The 14992-nt window shown below is 37.5% G+C and overlaps 1 protein-coding gene across 1 annotated transcript in view; it reads right to left on the reverse strand.

The window, feature by feature from the left end:
• The window catches only part of ADGRB3 (adhesion G protein-coupled receptor B3), a 923209-nt gene that overhangs the window by 427833 nt on the left and 480384 nt on the right, over nt 1-14992 (reverse strand). The window contains exon 10 of the mRNA XM_060189990.1: nt 78-146. Within this exon, the coding sequence (XP_060045973.1) occupies nt 78-146 (69 nt within the window). The remainder of the gene's footprint in view (nt 1-77; nt 147-14992) is intronic.

Raw genomic sequence — 14992 nt, forward strand, 5'->3', positions numbered from 1 at the left:
ACACACACACACACACACACACATATATTTTAACTTAGGCAATTTCACTTTAACTTTTGAAGTAACTCCAGCCTTACCTGTTGTGCATCTTCCCATTTTTCCTTGTTTTCTTCATCTAGAAGGTTGCTAACTATTTGAAAGAAGTTCTGTAAATTAGATAGAAGGTTTACTGTTACATAGAAAATACTGTACTCAATGATAGTTTCAGACTGATTTCTGGTAAGGGGAGAAGTGCCTCCCCATATTGTTTTATGATCCTCAAATATTATTCTATAAGATATTTGAGACTCTTTCTCAGCAGCATAATTCTAGGGTTTATAAATAGCTTCACAAGTATACTTCAGAAGAAAAAAATCAGAATATAAACTTTCACTTCTCATTTTCTGTTCCATTATAATATATCTGTATATTCTATTCTGTTGTACCATTGTAAAATTATCCCCTAAAATAAATGTTCTTCCTTTTGTAATGAAAGTCATCTGTGTTTCTTTTTAGCATACGTTATCCCATAAACTGTGAACCAATGATTACTACTTCACTACTGATAAAATGTAGATTATGGGCAAAGCTGAGGCAAGTGGTATGTTTCCTCAGTTGAAACCTGGGTCTACCCTCCCTAGCTATTTTACTTTAACATTTACACCTACTTATTATTTCAAAGATTGTATGACATTTCTAAGAAGCTGGCATACAGAACATCATTATTGATCAAAAAGTCTTACTTATTTTCAGATTATTATCTTTCACTCCTGTGTTTCTTTCCAGAAAATCAAGATAAGCAGTTACCTATTTCTATTGGAATTCCAGATCCTTGTCATTTCTCATATTTGTAATCAACTATTGACCTCAGTCTAGCAGTAGTACTCAAAATGAGTTTTTTGGTTTTCCTTTTCCGAAGCTGCAGGGATATGTTAACATTTACTTTACACTGGACGACAGTGGGACTCAGTTCAGTGTAGTTCAGTGTGTTAATACTCATTTCTCCATCTGATGAGTTTGTATCAGAGAGAGAGAGAGAGACAGAGAGAGAGACAGAGAGAGAGGCTCTCACATGATGCTTTGTCTTCAAGATTCTGAAAGACGGAAATAAAAACCAGGATGTCTATTGAAGATGAGATATAACTGTGAGTCTAAGAAGTGTAAAGTCAAATCATGATGTTTGTCTAAAGCTCTATGATAGCTGTGTTCTCAGAAGCCATCCCTTTTAACTGATCTGTCTGTTATGTACACAGTCTCATGGTGATATATTAGCTAAGGTTAGCTAGCACTCCCTTATGGAGGAAATAGTCATAATTTTTTTTTTTTTTAGCTTCAGCAATCTTTCACTCAAACTATTTTTTTTAATGGGATTTTATTCTAATTCCAAATAAATGTACCTAGGTTTTGTTTTTAAAAGAACAATAAAGCTGCTACCTTTCCTCTTCTCCTTTGTTTTAAAGCTGTTGGTATCTATACGTAATTGCCCTATTTGTCCTGTTTATTTTAATAGTTCCTGGCAATGACATGGCTGAAACATATCTTGAGTCATAACCTCTTTAAAAATCACTAAATATTTTATGCAACCATTTAAAAAAATGCAAGCCTGTTTCCAGTGGTGTTTTCAATTCGTTTAACCTTTTAGTACTACCAGCCATTTTTCCCACTTAAAATGTCTTGGTTGGAGTGATAGTGTTTTTAATGGCTTAGTCCATTGAGCTGTAACTCTACCTATGGGCAGAAAGAATTAACCTTCAGAGTTCTCCAATTGCCGATGGATGGTTAGCTCAGTAGGGGACATGGTGCTAATGAGGCAAAAGTTGCAGCTTTCATCCCTGTACATGGCAGTTAGTTGTGCTGAGGTCCATGACCTCAGTCTGCATCCTAATCCCTTCCAGCTTTCACACAAAGTGAATGCTGCTGCTAACAGAGAGAGCAAGTCAATGGGAAGCAATTTGTGCAAGTACGTTTCCATTTCTGGGAAAACACTTCACGAAACATGTTTTGTTGACAGTGGGTCAGTGACTCTGTGCTGTACATGCAGATCTGTATGCACACACGGACTCTATCAAAATGGTAAATACAGGGTTCAGGCTTTTACATCACCAAAGGGCATGCATACAGACACACATTATTAAAATATATACTCAAATAAGCAAAAATAAGTAAAATAAATGCTTTTGTGCTATTTTCCAAGTCAGTAAATTGACCTTTACTAAACCTGAACAACAATGGAACAGAAAACATAGTTTTCTTTCTCTCTGTCAATTGAATTTGGAAACAATCAATTGAGGGGCCACTTAGGGGAACAATGAATTAATTAAGCCTGAACATCTAACATCTTTACTTTGGTGGTGGAAATTGATCATAAATTACGCTTTGTTCATAATGGGTATTTAACAAAATCTTTACTTAAAGGAATAAGTTACAAAGTCAGTGCATCCTAGATTTTTTTTATTTAATAATGATTGACAAGATTGTAGGATAAGAGGGGTATAATTCCATATAATTCCCAGCTTTTTAAAGATGACTCATTCATCATCTTTCAAACTTGTCCTGCTCTGGTCTGCTTCTTTACATGAAGTACAGGTATATCCCTAACCCTCTAATACATTTCTTTTTAAAAATTATCTTTGTTTATTGGATAGAGACAGCCAGGAATTGAGAGGAAGGGAGATACAGAGAGGAAGAGAGACAGAAAGACACCTGCAGCACTGCTTCACCTCTCACAAAGCTTCCCTCCTTCCTGCAGGTGAGGACCAGGGGCTTGAACCTGAGTCCTTGTGCATTGTAACATGTTTGCTCAACCAGGTATGCCACCACCTGGCCCCTTCTAAAACATTTCTATGGGCAACCTGTTGGTGGATTTAGAAAAATTATCTGTTTATTTTCTTTTTTTTAAAATATTTATTTTATTTATTCCCTTTTGTTGCCATTGTTGTTTTATTGTTGTAGTTATTGTTATTGTCGTTGTTGAATAGGACAGAGAGAAATGGAGAGAGGAGGGTAAGACAGAGAGGGGGAGAGAAAGATAGACACCTGCAGACCTGCTTCACCGCCTGTGAAGCGACTCCCCTGCAGGTGGGGAGCCGGGGTTCGAACCGGGATCCTTATGCCGGTCCTTGTGCTTTGTGCCACCTGCGCTTAACCCGCTGCGCTACAGCCTGAGTCCCTTCTGTTTATTTTCATGAGAGAGATATTACATATAGAAAAAAGAGAAATGAGCTGGGCGATGACACACTCAGTTAAGTGCACACAGTACCATGCACAAGGACCCACGTAAGGACCTAAGTTCTAGTCCTCTGCTCCCTACCTGTAACAGGGACACTTGACAAGCAGTGAAGCAGGTCTCAGGTGTCTTTCTCTCACCTCTCTCTCCCCCCTCCTCTCTCAGTGGCTCTCTGCCCTATTCAATAAAATGGAAACAAATGTCTGCCAGTAGGTCCTGTGGATTCATCGAGCTGGCACCAAACTCCAGCAATGGAGGTGGGGAAAAAAGGAAGAAAAAGAGCGCTCTCTACTCTTGCATATCCAGTAGTATACAAGTTTGAAGCTGTGACTTCTGAGATCTCAGATATTAAAGTCTTGTGTACTGCCTTCACATTATCTTCACAATCCAATTTTTTTATTGAATTATTTATTCTATTTACATTTAAAGTAACTTTTGATAGCTATATAATTATGGCCATCGTTTAAGTTATTATTTATGGCTATAGCTATGTTTATTACTTTTTTTTTTGTGATTCCAGGGTTATTTCTGGGGCTCAGTGCCTGCATTAAAAATCCACTGCTCCTGGAGGCTATTTTTCCCATTTTGTTGCCCTTGTTGTTGTGCTTGTTGTAGTTATTGTTGTTGTCATAGCTGTTGTTGTTGTTGGATAGGACAGATAGAAATGGAGACAGGAGGGAAAGGCAGACAGTGGGAGAAGAAGATAGATACCTGCAGACCTGCTTCACCACTTGCGAAGCAACCGCCTGCAGGTGGGGAGCCGGGGCTTGAACCGGGATCCTTACACAGGCCCTTGTGCTTTGTGCCACGTGCGCTTAACCCGCTACGCTACTGCCTGACTCCCGTTCACTACTACTTTCTTAAATTCTAAACTAGTTTTACACTGATGCATTGTCTTTAGTATATAGTTAATGCTAACAGCAACGCATATATTTTTATAAGCAATGCTTTAACTTTCTTGTTATTGATGAGTGGCTTTTCAAATAACTCCCTACCTCATTCATATGAAGTTTATTTAGTGATGATGAATTCCTTTAGAGGTTACTTAGCCAGAAAATAATTTGTGTCACTTTTAAAGACAAATTTTCCAGATAAAATATTTTTGTTTGGATATTTTTCTTATTAAACTTTGAATGTGCCATGTTAGTCCCTTCTAGTCTGCAGTTTCTGCTGAAATATCTGCAGATACTTGTGCATGTGTGTGTGTGTGTGTGTGCACGCCCGTTATTTTTTCATCTAAGGTTTTACTTTTTTATTTTTTAATTTTTATTTATTATTGGATAGAAACAGATGGGAAATTGAGAAGGGAGAGGGACATTGAGAGGGAGAGTCACTTGCAGCTCTACTTAACCACCCAGGCAGGTGGGGGTCAGGGGCTTGAACCTAAGTCCTTACACCCCTTGGAGGTAGTTATAAAATTAGGGCTCCAGGTAAATGTATACACTGCATCCAGGATATATCAGAGAGCTGCAGTTAGGCAGAGGATGAGTATAAAGATGCTGTCCAGTAACTGACATTTACTGAAAGCTTCCCACTGGATGTTTATGAAACCCTGACTCTGATAAAAGCCCTGAGACAAATAAATGCTTATCCTTCAAAAAAAAGTATGTTTTAGGGAGACCAGGTGGTGATGCACCCAGTTAAGCACACATATCACCTGTGCAAGAACCCAGGTTCAAGAACCTGCTTTCCACCTGTCAGGGGTCCACTTCAGGAGTGGTAAAGCATCTCTACAGGTGTCTCTCTTTCTCTACCTCTCTATCTCCTAACCCCTCTCATTTTTTTTCAGTCCTGTCAAAGAAAAATAGAAAATGAAAAAAATAACAGCTGCTGGGAGTGGTGGATTCTTAGTGCAGGTGCTGAGCCCCAGCGAAAATCCTGGAGGCATGGAGAACTCTCAGAAGGCTAGAAATGGACCTACCCTATGATCCTGCAATTCCTCTCCTGGGGATATATCCTAAGGAAACCAACACATCCATCCAAAAAGATCTGTGTATAAATATGTTCTTAGCAGCACAATTTGTAATAGCCAAAACCTGGAAGTAACCAAGGTGTCCAACAACAGATGAGTGGCTGAGCAATTTGTGGTATATATACACAATGGAATACTACTCAGCTGATAAAAATGGTGACTTTACTGTTTTCAGCCGATCTTGGATGGACCTTGAAAAATTCATGTAAAGTGAAATAAGTCAGAAACAGAAGACTGATGATGGCAGAAGTTGATAAACAAGATCAGAAAAAAAAAAAAAAAAACAAGAAGAACCTGAAATGGAATTGGCGTATCGCACCTAAGTAAAATAATCTGGGGTGGGGGTGGATGGGTGGGGAGAATACAGGTCCAAGAAGGATGACAGAGGACCTAGTGGGGGTTGTATTGTTATATGGGAAACTGGGGAATGTTATGCATGTACAAACTATTATATTTACTGTTGAATGTAAAACATTAATCCCCCAATAAAGAAAAAAAAAAAAGAAAGAAAATCCTGGAGGCAAAAAAAAAAAGTTTCAATTTGCTGTGGATGAAGCACCCCAAGGTGGTAACCAGTGAAAAACTGTCTCTTTTAATGTTATAGTCTGGTGGGACTCAGGAATGCAAATATACCTTGGAATGTCAGATCCCACTAGGGAAAGAGAGAAACAGGCTAGGAGTACAGATTGAACTGTCAATGCCCATGTTCAGCAGGGAAGCAATTACAGAAGCCTGACCTTCCACCTTCTGCACCCCATAATGACCCTGGGTCCGTACTTCCAGAGAGATAAAGAATAGGAAAGCTATCAGGGGAGGGGATGGGATACGAAGTTCTGGTGGTAGGAATTGTACCCCTCTTATCCCACGTTTTCTACCATTGTTTTCTTTTTATAAATAAAAATTAAAAATAATTTGTTTTATTGAGTGCTCATTTTGGGGTACATATCTTAAATGATGAGGCTTTTAATGCAAGATATGAAAACTTTATACCTGCAGAGGATTTTTTTATTTTACCAGTTGCACTGGACTTTGGATCCTCAGGCATGAGAGTCTCTTTGCATAACCATTATGCTATCTGCCCCCTGAAAATTTCTAACTTTAAGTTACTAATTATGAGTTTATGCAAGAAGAGAGAGCTGATTATGCTAAGATTTTTGTCTAAGTTCTCCCTACTTGCTTTAATGCACCTTCTTTTTGCCATTCTTTTCATACATGGTTCTCTGTTAATGTTCCCCCCTTACCTTACATTTTTAGCCTATAATTTAGGACTGATAATAGCTGCCTGGAAAAGCTCTCATGAAGTTTGGATATAATACTTAATTTAGCAAAATATGTGACCCATGGTAAGTGCTCAATATATACTGGTTGTAAGTTTATTTCCTTTGTGTTTCCTTTTTATGACTGGCTGCATGATTTGTATTTATAGTCACATTATGGCAAATATGCACCTATAATGTTGATGTAGATTTTTACTACCCATAGCATTCTCTATTTTCTTTTACAGTCCCTTCCTCTATGGACAATATGGAGATCACAGAACTTATTCATGATTAACTTCAGGAACTATAACTTGTTCATCAGAAATCTGTTCTTCCTAAGAATGTACTCTGTGGAGAGATGATTTCAGTGTTAGGCACCTACTACCTGAGATGTACTCTACCAAATATTTATGGAACATAAAGGTCAAGAAGGAATGACTTATTTTATTTCTCTTTGCAGCAGGGATTATGAAAAAGCTGGAGCTATAAGTGCATGTTATAAACAGAAGCGCAGTGCTTCTGCCAGTTTCAAAATGCAGGTCATAGATTTGACAGAGAAAGAAAGACATGTTTATGGAAAGTGGGAAATGATTGTTTGTTCTGCTTATCACTGACTTCTAAATGACAGAGTTCTTATGGATGATAAATATTTTTTTATAAATGCATTGAGGAGACAAATCTTACTATTTTGCTTTGGCTTAATTCCTTTTGGAAATAGAATTTTTTTTTTCCCTCCAGGGTTATTGCTGGGCTCGGTGTCTGAACCATGAATCCACCGCTCCTGGAGGCCATTTTTTCCCCTTTGTTGCCCTTGTTGTTGTAGCCTTGTTGTGGTTATTATTATTACCATTGTTGATGTTGTTCATTGTTGGATAGGACAGAAAGAAATGGAGAGAGGAGGGGAAAACAGAGAGGAGGAGAGAAAGATAGGCACCTGCAGACCTGCTTCACCGCCTGTGAAGTGACTCCCCTGCAGGTGGGGAGCCGGGGGCTCGAACCGGGATCCTTACACTTTGCTTTGCGCCACATGCGCTTAACCCACTGCGCCACCGCCCAACCCCTGAAAATAGAATTTTAAGGTAGGCTAACAATTCAATATAGTCTTAGCTACATGATGAATTCTCTGCTTAACCCAACAACAAAATGCTTAGATACTGAAAGGCAAAGACAAATTATAATAGTAAGATTTAATAATGTACAGTTGAAGGTCTAAAGGAATGATTGTGGTACCAATTAAAAATATGTGGTGGGGGGTGGGCAGTAGCACAGTGGGTTAAGCACAGGTGGCACTAAGCACCAAGACCAGTGTAAGGATCCCGGTTGGAGCCACTGGCTACCCACCTGCAGGGGAGTTGCTTCACAGGCGGTGAAGCAAGTCTGCAGGTGTCTATCTATCCCTCTCTCTGTCTTCCCCTCCTCTCTCCATTTCCCTCTGTCCTATCCAGTAACGATGACATCAATAACAACAATAATAACTACAACAACAATAAAAAACAACAAGGGCAACAAAAGGGAAATAAATAAATAAATATATATATTTTTAAAAGATGCGGCTAAAAAATATGTGGTGGGGTGGAGGTGTGGCAAGAAAGGCTAAGTATGCAGGGATAAATAGCTCAGCTGGTAGAGCACAGAATTTGCATATCTGAGGTTTCTCTTTTGATCCCAGTGGCTTAAGAACCCGTTGTATCACAGCTTCCTTCTTTCTCTTTCTCTCATATGAAGTTGGAATAAAAATACACAACAAAGGGCAGATCACTGATATTCCAATTTAGAGAGCAGTTGGGGACTGTGAGGCTACACATGCTGTGATTTCTTCCTAGCTCTACAGCTCTACTTAATTACTCTTTTCCACCATACTTTCTATAGTTAGTTCTGGTTCACCAGACTTCTTTATGCATGTGAACTCCTTTGCCCAGACTTGAGACCTATTAATGTGCTTCCATTTTTTTGGGTAACAGTTGTGTTTCCTATTCTTTACTCAAACACTGCTTTCTCACCCTTTACATCTCTTTTTGTATTCAACTTCCTCTAAAAGGCCTTATCAGATTGCCACAGCTTCCATAAATATATAGTGTGGCATATATTCGTTATTATTTTAATCAGTGAACATATTCTATTTTCAACTTTCCTATATCTGTCATTCATGCTTGGAAAAATATAAAAGGAAATATCCAGTTTGTAGAACTAACCAGCCATGAAAATGTGATGTGAAAGAAGATGTTATATTTACTCTAAGAAGCCCTTGTTCTCTGTCTTGATAGTCAGCTTTACTCAATACAGAGTCATTTCAAATGACAGTCTTTGACTCCTCTTCAACTCTACATCCATGCATAAGTGAGTCAGTACTGTACACTGAGCTAAGGATGAATAATTGCTCCTTTACCTTAACTTAAAAAAGAAAGTAGTAAATCAGGCTTGCCCTATCGTCTACATTTATAGGGTGACAAATATGCTTGCCTGTATTGCATTGTTTGTTGTTCTTTTGAAGTATATCACAGTTTTAAATTATAATTTATCTGCACGATGATCTCTTTAGGGCTTTTATCTCCACTAGGTGTCAATGAAATTGGAATTATTTCTAATTTGTTCACTCTTATGCCCTCCAGTACATGTGAAAATATAAATATGTCAAATTGATTGCTTGCTGTGTATAAGGCAATGGTTTAGGCATTGGGGTAGTTTTTTAAAAAAATCAAATAGGGGCTGGCAAGATAATTCATCTGTGAAGGCATCTGCATTGCTATGCCTCAAGTTTGAACCCCTGATGCAGCACATGGGAGTATTTAAGCATTAAAGGATATTTCAGTGCTATAATATCTTTCTGTTCCTATCTGCCACTCACACTCTCTATCTGAAAAAGTTGGCCTAGAACAGTGAAACCCCAATGCTGATAAAATAATAATAATAATAATAACAACAATACTACTACTACTACTAATAATAATAATGATATTTAGGTCAGGGAGATAGCATCAGGGTTATGCAAAAGACTTTCATTCCTGAGGCTCTGAGGTACCAGGTTCAATCCTTGGCTCAGCCATAAGCCTGACCTGAGCAGTGTTTTGGCCTCTCTTTTCTCTCTCTCTAAACTATAATAAATAAAAAAATATATGAAAAAAAATAATTGATCCTTACCTAATTTGGTTCACTTTTTCCATTCAAGGTCCTCCCCTGCCATATGTAATATACTGTATATTAAATGCAATGCTCTTTTCTCTCTCTTTCTAATAAAATTAATTAATCATTAAAAATGGTGTTGGGGGCGGTGCTTGATGATGGCATACCCAATTAAGCACACATATTACTAAGTGCCAGGACCCACACAAGGATCTGGGTTGGAGTTCTTGCTCCCCACCTGCAGCAGGGACGCTTCATTAGTGGTGTAGCAGATCTACAGGTCAGATCTATCTTTCTCTCTCTCCCTTTCTGTACTCCCCTCCCCTCTCAAATTCTATTTGTCCTAACGAATAACATAGAAAAGAGAAAAAAAAGAAAAGAAAAATGGTCACTAGGAGCAATGGATTCATCATTCTGGCACCAAGCCTAAGTGATAACACTAGAGGGAAGAAAAAAAAGAGGAATTTTAAATTTTAAGGTCACACTAGCACAGTTACAAACTTTTGAGGAGCTGTAAGACATAATCAATGGAGGGAAAGCAACTGTGAATGTTCAATTCTAGGCCTCAGGTTTAGATACAGTAACAATTCAGGAAAGGGCCTCTTTTTCCTGAATTAAAATTTAGCTTTCACTTCACTAAACACATTGAGTTCACCCTATACATTACTACTACCACCCTGCCACTGAAGAATGTATTTGGTAGTGTAAACATTACTTTGTGGAATGGTGCAATGAGAGTTATACAAATCTGAAAGTGAGGGCATCCTGTGGTAGCACAGCGGGTTAAGCACATATGGTTCAAGGAATGGCTTAAAGATCCCATTTTGAGCTCCCAGCTCCCCCCACCTGCAGAGCGGGGGGTCACTTCCTATGTGGTGAAGCAGGTCTGCAGGTGTCTATCTTTCCCGCTTTCTGTCTTCTCCTTCTTAATTTCTCTGTCCTATCCAACAACAAGGAGTCACAAAACTATGGCTTATATCCATGATCTGGAGTATCTATCCTGGAAGCACATCAATTTTCCATTGGTAATTAGGAACTAATAAAGTTCATTAAGTCAGATTATAATTCAGGATACCTCCTATTAGGTTTTATGTATCAAGAAATATAGGTGTTAGGAGATCCTATATATTACTGAAGCAAATATGCCATGATATTCACTAGTTAAGATAGAAAGTCAGTCTTTAAAAACACTTGACTGACTGGCTGATTTCCTCCATCTCTCCCCATCTTCTTCCCTTCCTGTCTTCTTCCCTCCCTTCCTTCCTTGCCACAAATCTCACAGAAACTCTGATTCATTTTGAAAAATATTTAAGAAATATTGTTGCAGAAATCACTGACTGTCTTCCCACTAATTTCATTGCTCCAAGATGATATAAGACAGTTTGACCTGTGGAGTTTCTGAATAGATTGAATGGGTAATTTTTTTTTTCACAGTGCTGATAACTTCTCCAGGCTATTTAGGATCAAGAGCTCCTGCAAGAGATAGTAGAGTGAATCTGCTTTGAGGTTCTGTACAGAAGGGGGGCATTAAGTGGAATGAAGAAGCATCTGATCTTCAGTACTGTGGAATCTGAGATTGGTGCTGCTCCGAGGAGGTCCTCATTGAAAAATAAAACGAGGGGCCGGGTAGTGGCGCACTTGGTTTAGCACACATCCTACAGTGCACAAGGACCTGGGTTCAAGCCCCTGTTCCCCACCTGCAGGGGGAAAGCTTTGCGAGTGGTGAAGCAGGTCAGCAGGTGTCTCTCTGTCTGTCTCTAGCTTCCCTCTTCCTCTCTATTTCTGGCTGTTTCTATCCAATAAATAAAGATAATAAAAAAGAAAGAAAGAAAGAAAGAAAAGGAGAGAAAGTTAGTGATACTGATTAAATATGCTAAATGATATTCTCCAGAGGAAGTCTGGTAGAGTAGCCAAAGCTATACAAATGCCATAACTCAGAGTGATAACAACAATGTCAAATTCAAACAGGGGATGCTCCTTAAATAAGGGATGAGGTAATATTACCAAGGTTGTGCAGACCTGGTTGATATATCAAAAGGCCAGTGTGTGTAAGAAACAAGCACAAATTCCACTCTTATCTAATACTGTAACACTGTAGGAAGCAGTAATAGGATATGTTCTACCACATGCTTCTTTGTAAAAGAAAATATTTACTGTCCTTTAAGGTTCCCTTAGCTTCTGAAGATGAATACTGTATTTTATAAAAAGAAGAGACCAGTATGTACAGAAATACTAGGGGTGTATGCTCACAGAAGAAAGGCCATGTGAGGATACAAAGAGAAGGCATGTATGTTCACACTAAGGAGAGAAACCTCAGGAGAAAGCAAATTTACCTGGATCTCTGGTCTCCACATTTAAACACTGAAGGATGTCATGAGGAATTCTAAAGGACAGGACTACCTACCACACTTTGCTTTATATATACATACATATATACATAATTTATTTATTGGGGGATTTATGTTTTACAGTCACCAGTAAATACAATAGTTTGTACAATACATAACATTTCTCAGTTTTCTACATAATAATACAACCTCCATTGACCACTCTATCACCTTGTTCCAGGACTTGAACTTTCCCCCCCTACTCCACTCCAGAGTCTTTTACTTTGGTGCAATACGCTAACTTCAGTCCAAGTTCTGCTTTGGGTTTTCTTTTCTGATCTTGTTTTTGAACTTCTGCTTGTGAGTGAGATTAAAAATGGTGACTTCACCATTTTCAGCCAATCTTGGGGGTGGAGCTTGAATAAATAATGCTAAGTGAAATAAGTCAGAAACAGAAGGAGAATTATGGGATGATCTCACTTACAGGCAGAAGTTGAAAATTTTTGTTATATGTTTCATTCAACAAAAAATCATATATTTATATTACATAGCTTTCTCTACTTGATAAACTGTACCACATAATCTTAAATTTAAAGCTCTTGCTTCTCTCTTTTCAGCTGATTGTCCTGCATATTTTGTACTCGCCTATGAGGATCTAGTTTCACTCAGTCAGTGGCCGTCTTTTTAAGTTTTTGTGCATGGTATCGTTTTTCTTACTTTGCTCTGGCAGGCAAGGTTTATTTTATAACCTTTCACTCATTTAAGAAGTTTATCTGGTATTATTTTTATTTTCATATTCACAGCAATGACAAAGTTTAAAAAGTACCTAAAAAGAGTCAGTAGTTGGGAGTCTGGGAGTTGGGCGGTAGCGCAGTGGGTTAAGTGCACGTGGTGCAAAGTGCAAAGACGGGTGTAAGGATCCTGGCTCCAGCCCTCGGCTCCCCACCTGCAGGGGAGTCGCTTCACAAGCCGTGAAGAAGGTCTGCAGGTGTCTATCTTCCTCCCCATCTCTGTCTTCCCCTCCTCTCTCCATTTCTCTCTGCCCTATCCAACAACAACGACACCAATAACAACAACAACAATCACTACAACAATAAAATAACAAGGGCAACAAAAGGAAATAAATAAATATTTAAAAAAATACAAAAATGAATTTTAAAAAAGTCATTAGTTGTACAAGTTTTCTTTCTCCTAGACTGTTAAGCAGTAACAACAGCAGCTCTTTATGACTAGGACATATCGTCAGCTGGGAATTAGGGCCCTGTACACAACTTAATTTCAGCTAAGCTAGGGATCTTGATTATTGATTTAAGTGTTTTTCCTCTAATCTCATTTTACTCTCTAAATTAAAATGGCCTTGTAATCCCCCTTAAGGAATTAACTTTTTTTTTTCAGAAACCAACTTTCTTTGCCATATTCTTTGCTTCCTCTGTGACAAGTGAGAACAAATAACAACAGTGTTCATTTTCCTTTGTTGGTGTCATAGATTACTAGCTTTTCCATCCTTGGCAGAAGAGATATAAAAATACACATCTACATTGCTCACAGATACATATAGTTCTAAGATATTTGGCTTTTTTTTTCTGTCAGGATCTCACCTCCGTTTGAGGAAGTACCTAGATTTTGGGACTCTCACTATATGCCACATCCCATGTAAAAAATGAGTAGAGAGGCTGAATAACTAGAATCATGAATTAGTATGTAGGTTAATTGGATACAGTTAAAAAAATAGCAAAATCATGTACTGAAGCTTAGCACTTTTATTAATCATCACACTCTACTGTTTTCCTACCTCCCCTATTATGATTGAAAAAAATCAGTCTTCCTAGTTGCACAGTGCTTTCTAGCCAGGTTATAAAACATTAGGCTGTGTTATATGAATGCAAGCACTGAAAATTCTATTATAATTCCAAACTAAGCAGTCTTTACCAGAAAATTTAGCCAGGGAAATTGGATAATATCTACTATCTCTATAGATACAGCTTATATTATATAATTATATAAATATAAAATATAATATAAAATATATAAAATATAAAATATGATATAGTTATGGTAATAATGATTTCTGTATATGTCAATTCACTCCTTTGTATGCAATAGGTCCGATAATGAAACCATAGGAGAAATAATGTTTATGGGTCCTCATGAGGTAACAAAATGCTATTATTAATCAACATACTGATAATTTGATGTTTGACTTATTGAAAATCACTACCACTGCTTTCACTTTCATATATAACTGAAAATTTTATTTAGAATATAGTCTGAATTTGGGAAAAATGGAAATTGGTGTATAATTTTACTATTTTTTTTTAGTGCCAACCAATAGGAAATGCATTTCCTGGGTTTAGAAAATATATTAGATAAACACTGATTTTCAAATGTTGACTGATTACCTGTTTGCAATTTGTGATCAGCTTCTCAATAGATGTTACCATAGTGTACTACATGGAGTGATGTTAAATAGTTTGTCAAATATATATTTTTCAGTTTAATAATTTTTAAATTGATATTAATATTTTGTTTTGTAGTAGGTCACATTAAAAAATTTGGAAAACACTGAGGTGGAATCAACAAAAATTTTTGTCAGGAAAGAGAAAGATGCTTGAGTGGAGATAAATCCTTGCATCCAGGAAATATGAGGATCATAAAACATCAGGGTTATCAGAAGTTATTTCCATGTATTTAATCTTTACCATATTTTTAAATCCCTACATATGAACTGTTTGAGGATCTATCTCCCACTATATTGAGATGGATCTGATTTTGACTCTATGCTATTATTACATGTTTTATTCTTCCCTCACCTATAGTTTACTAGTAGAGTTTATCCATGGGTCCCTCACTTCAACTTCAGTAGTCCATGTTATGTGTTCTGCCAGACTACATTTCCAAAAATATAACTTACATATAGTTACATTGTTTAAAGAGAGTCAACTCCAAATATCTTGTCTTTGGCCTTTACTATCCTGTCTCCAAGGTCTGCATTTTCCAGCATGTAACAACCCCCTTTCTATAAACTTTGATCTTTTCCGTGTGCTATTTTCATATATTTCTATACCTTTCCAGTTTCATTATAATTGTGTTTAACTTATTTCTCCAAATT

Source organism: Erinaceus europaeus, chromosome 4 (assembly GCF_950295315.1).
Source record: "Erinaceus europaeus chromosome 4, mEriEur2.1, whole genome shotgun sequence".
NCBI classification, from domain to species: domain Eukaryota; kingdom Metazoa; phylum Chordata; class Mammalia; order Eulipotyphla; family Erinaceidae; genus Erinaceus; species Erinaceus europaeus.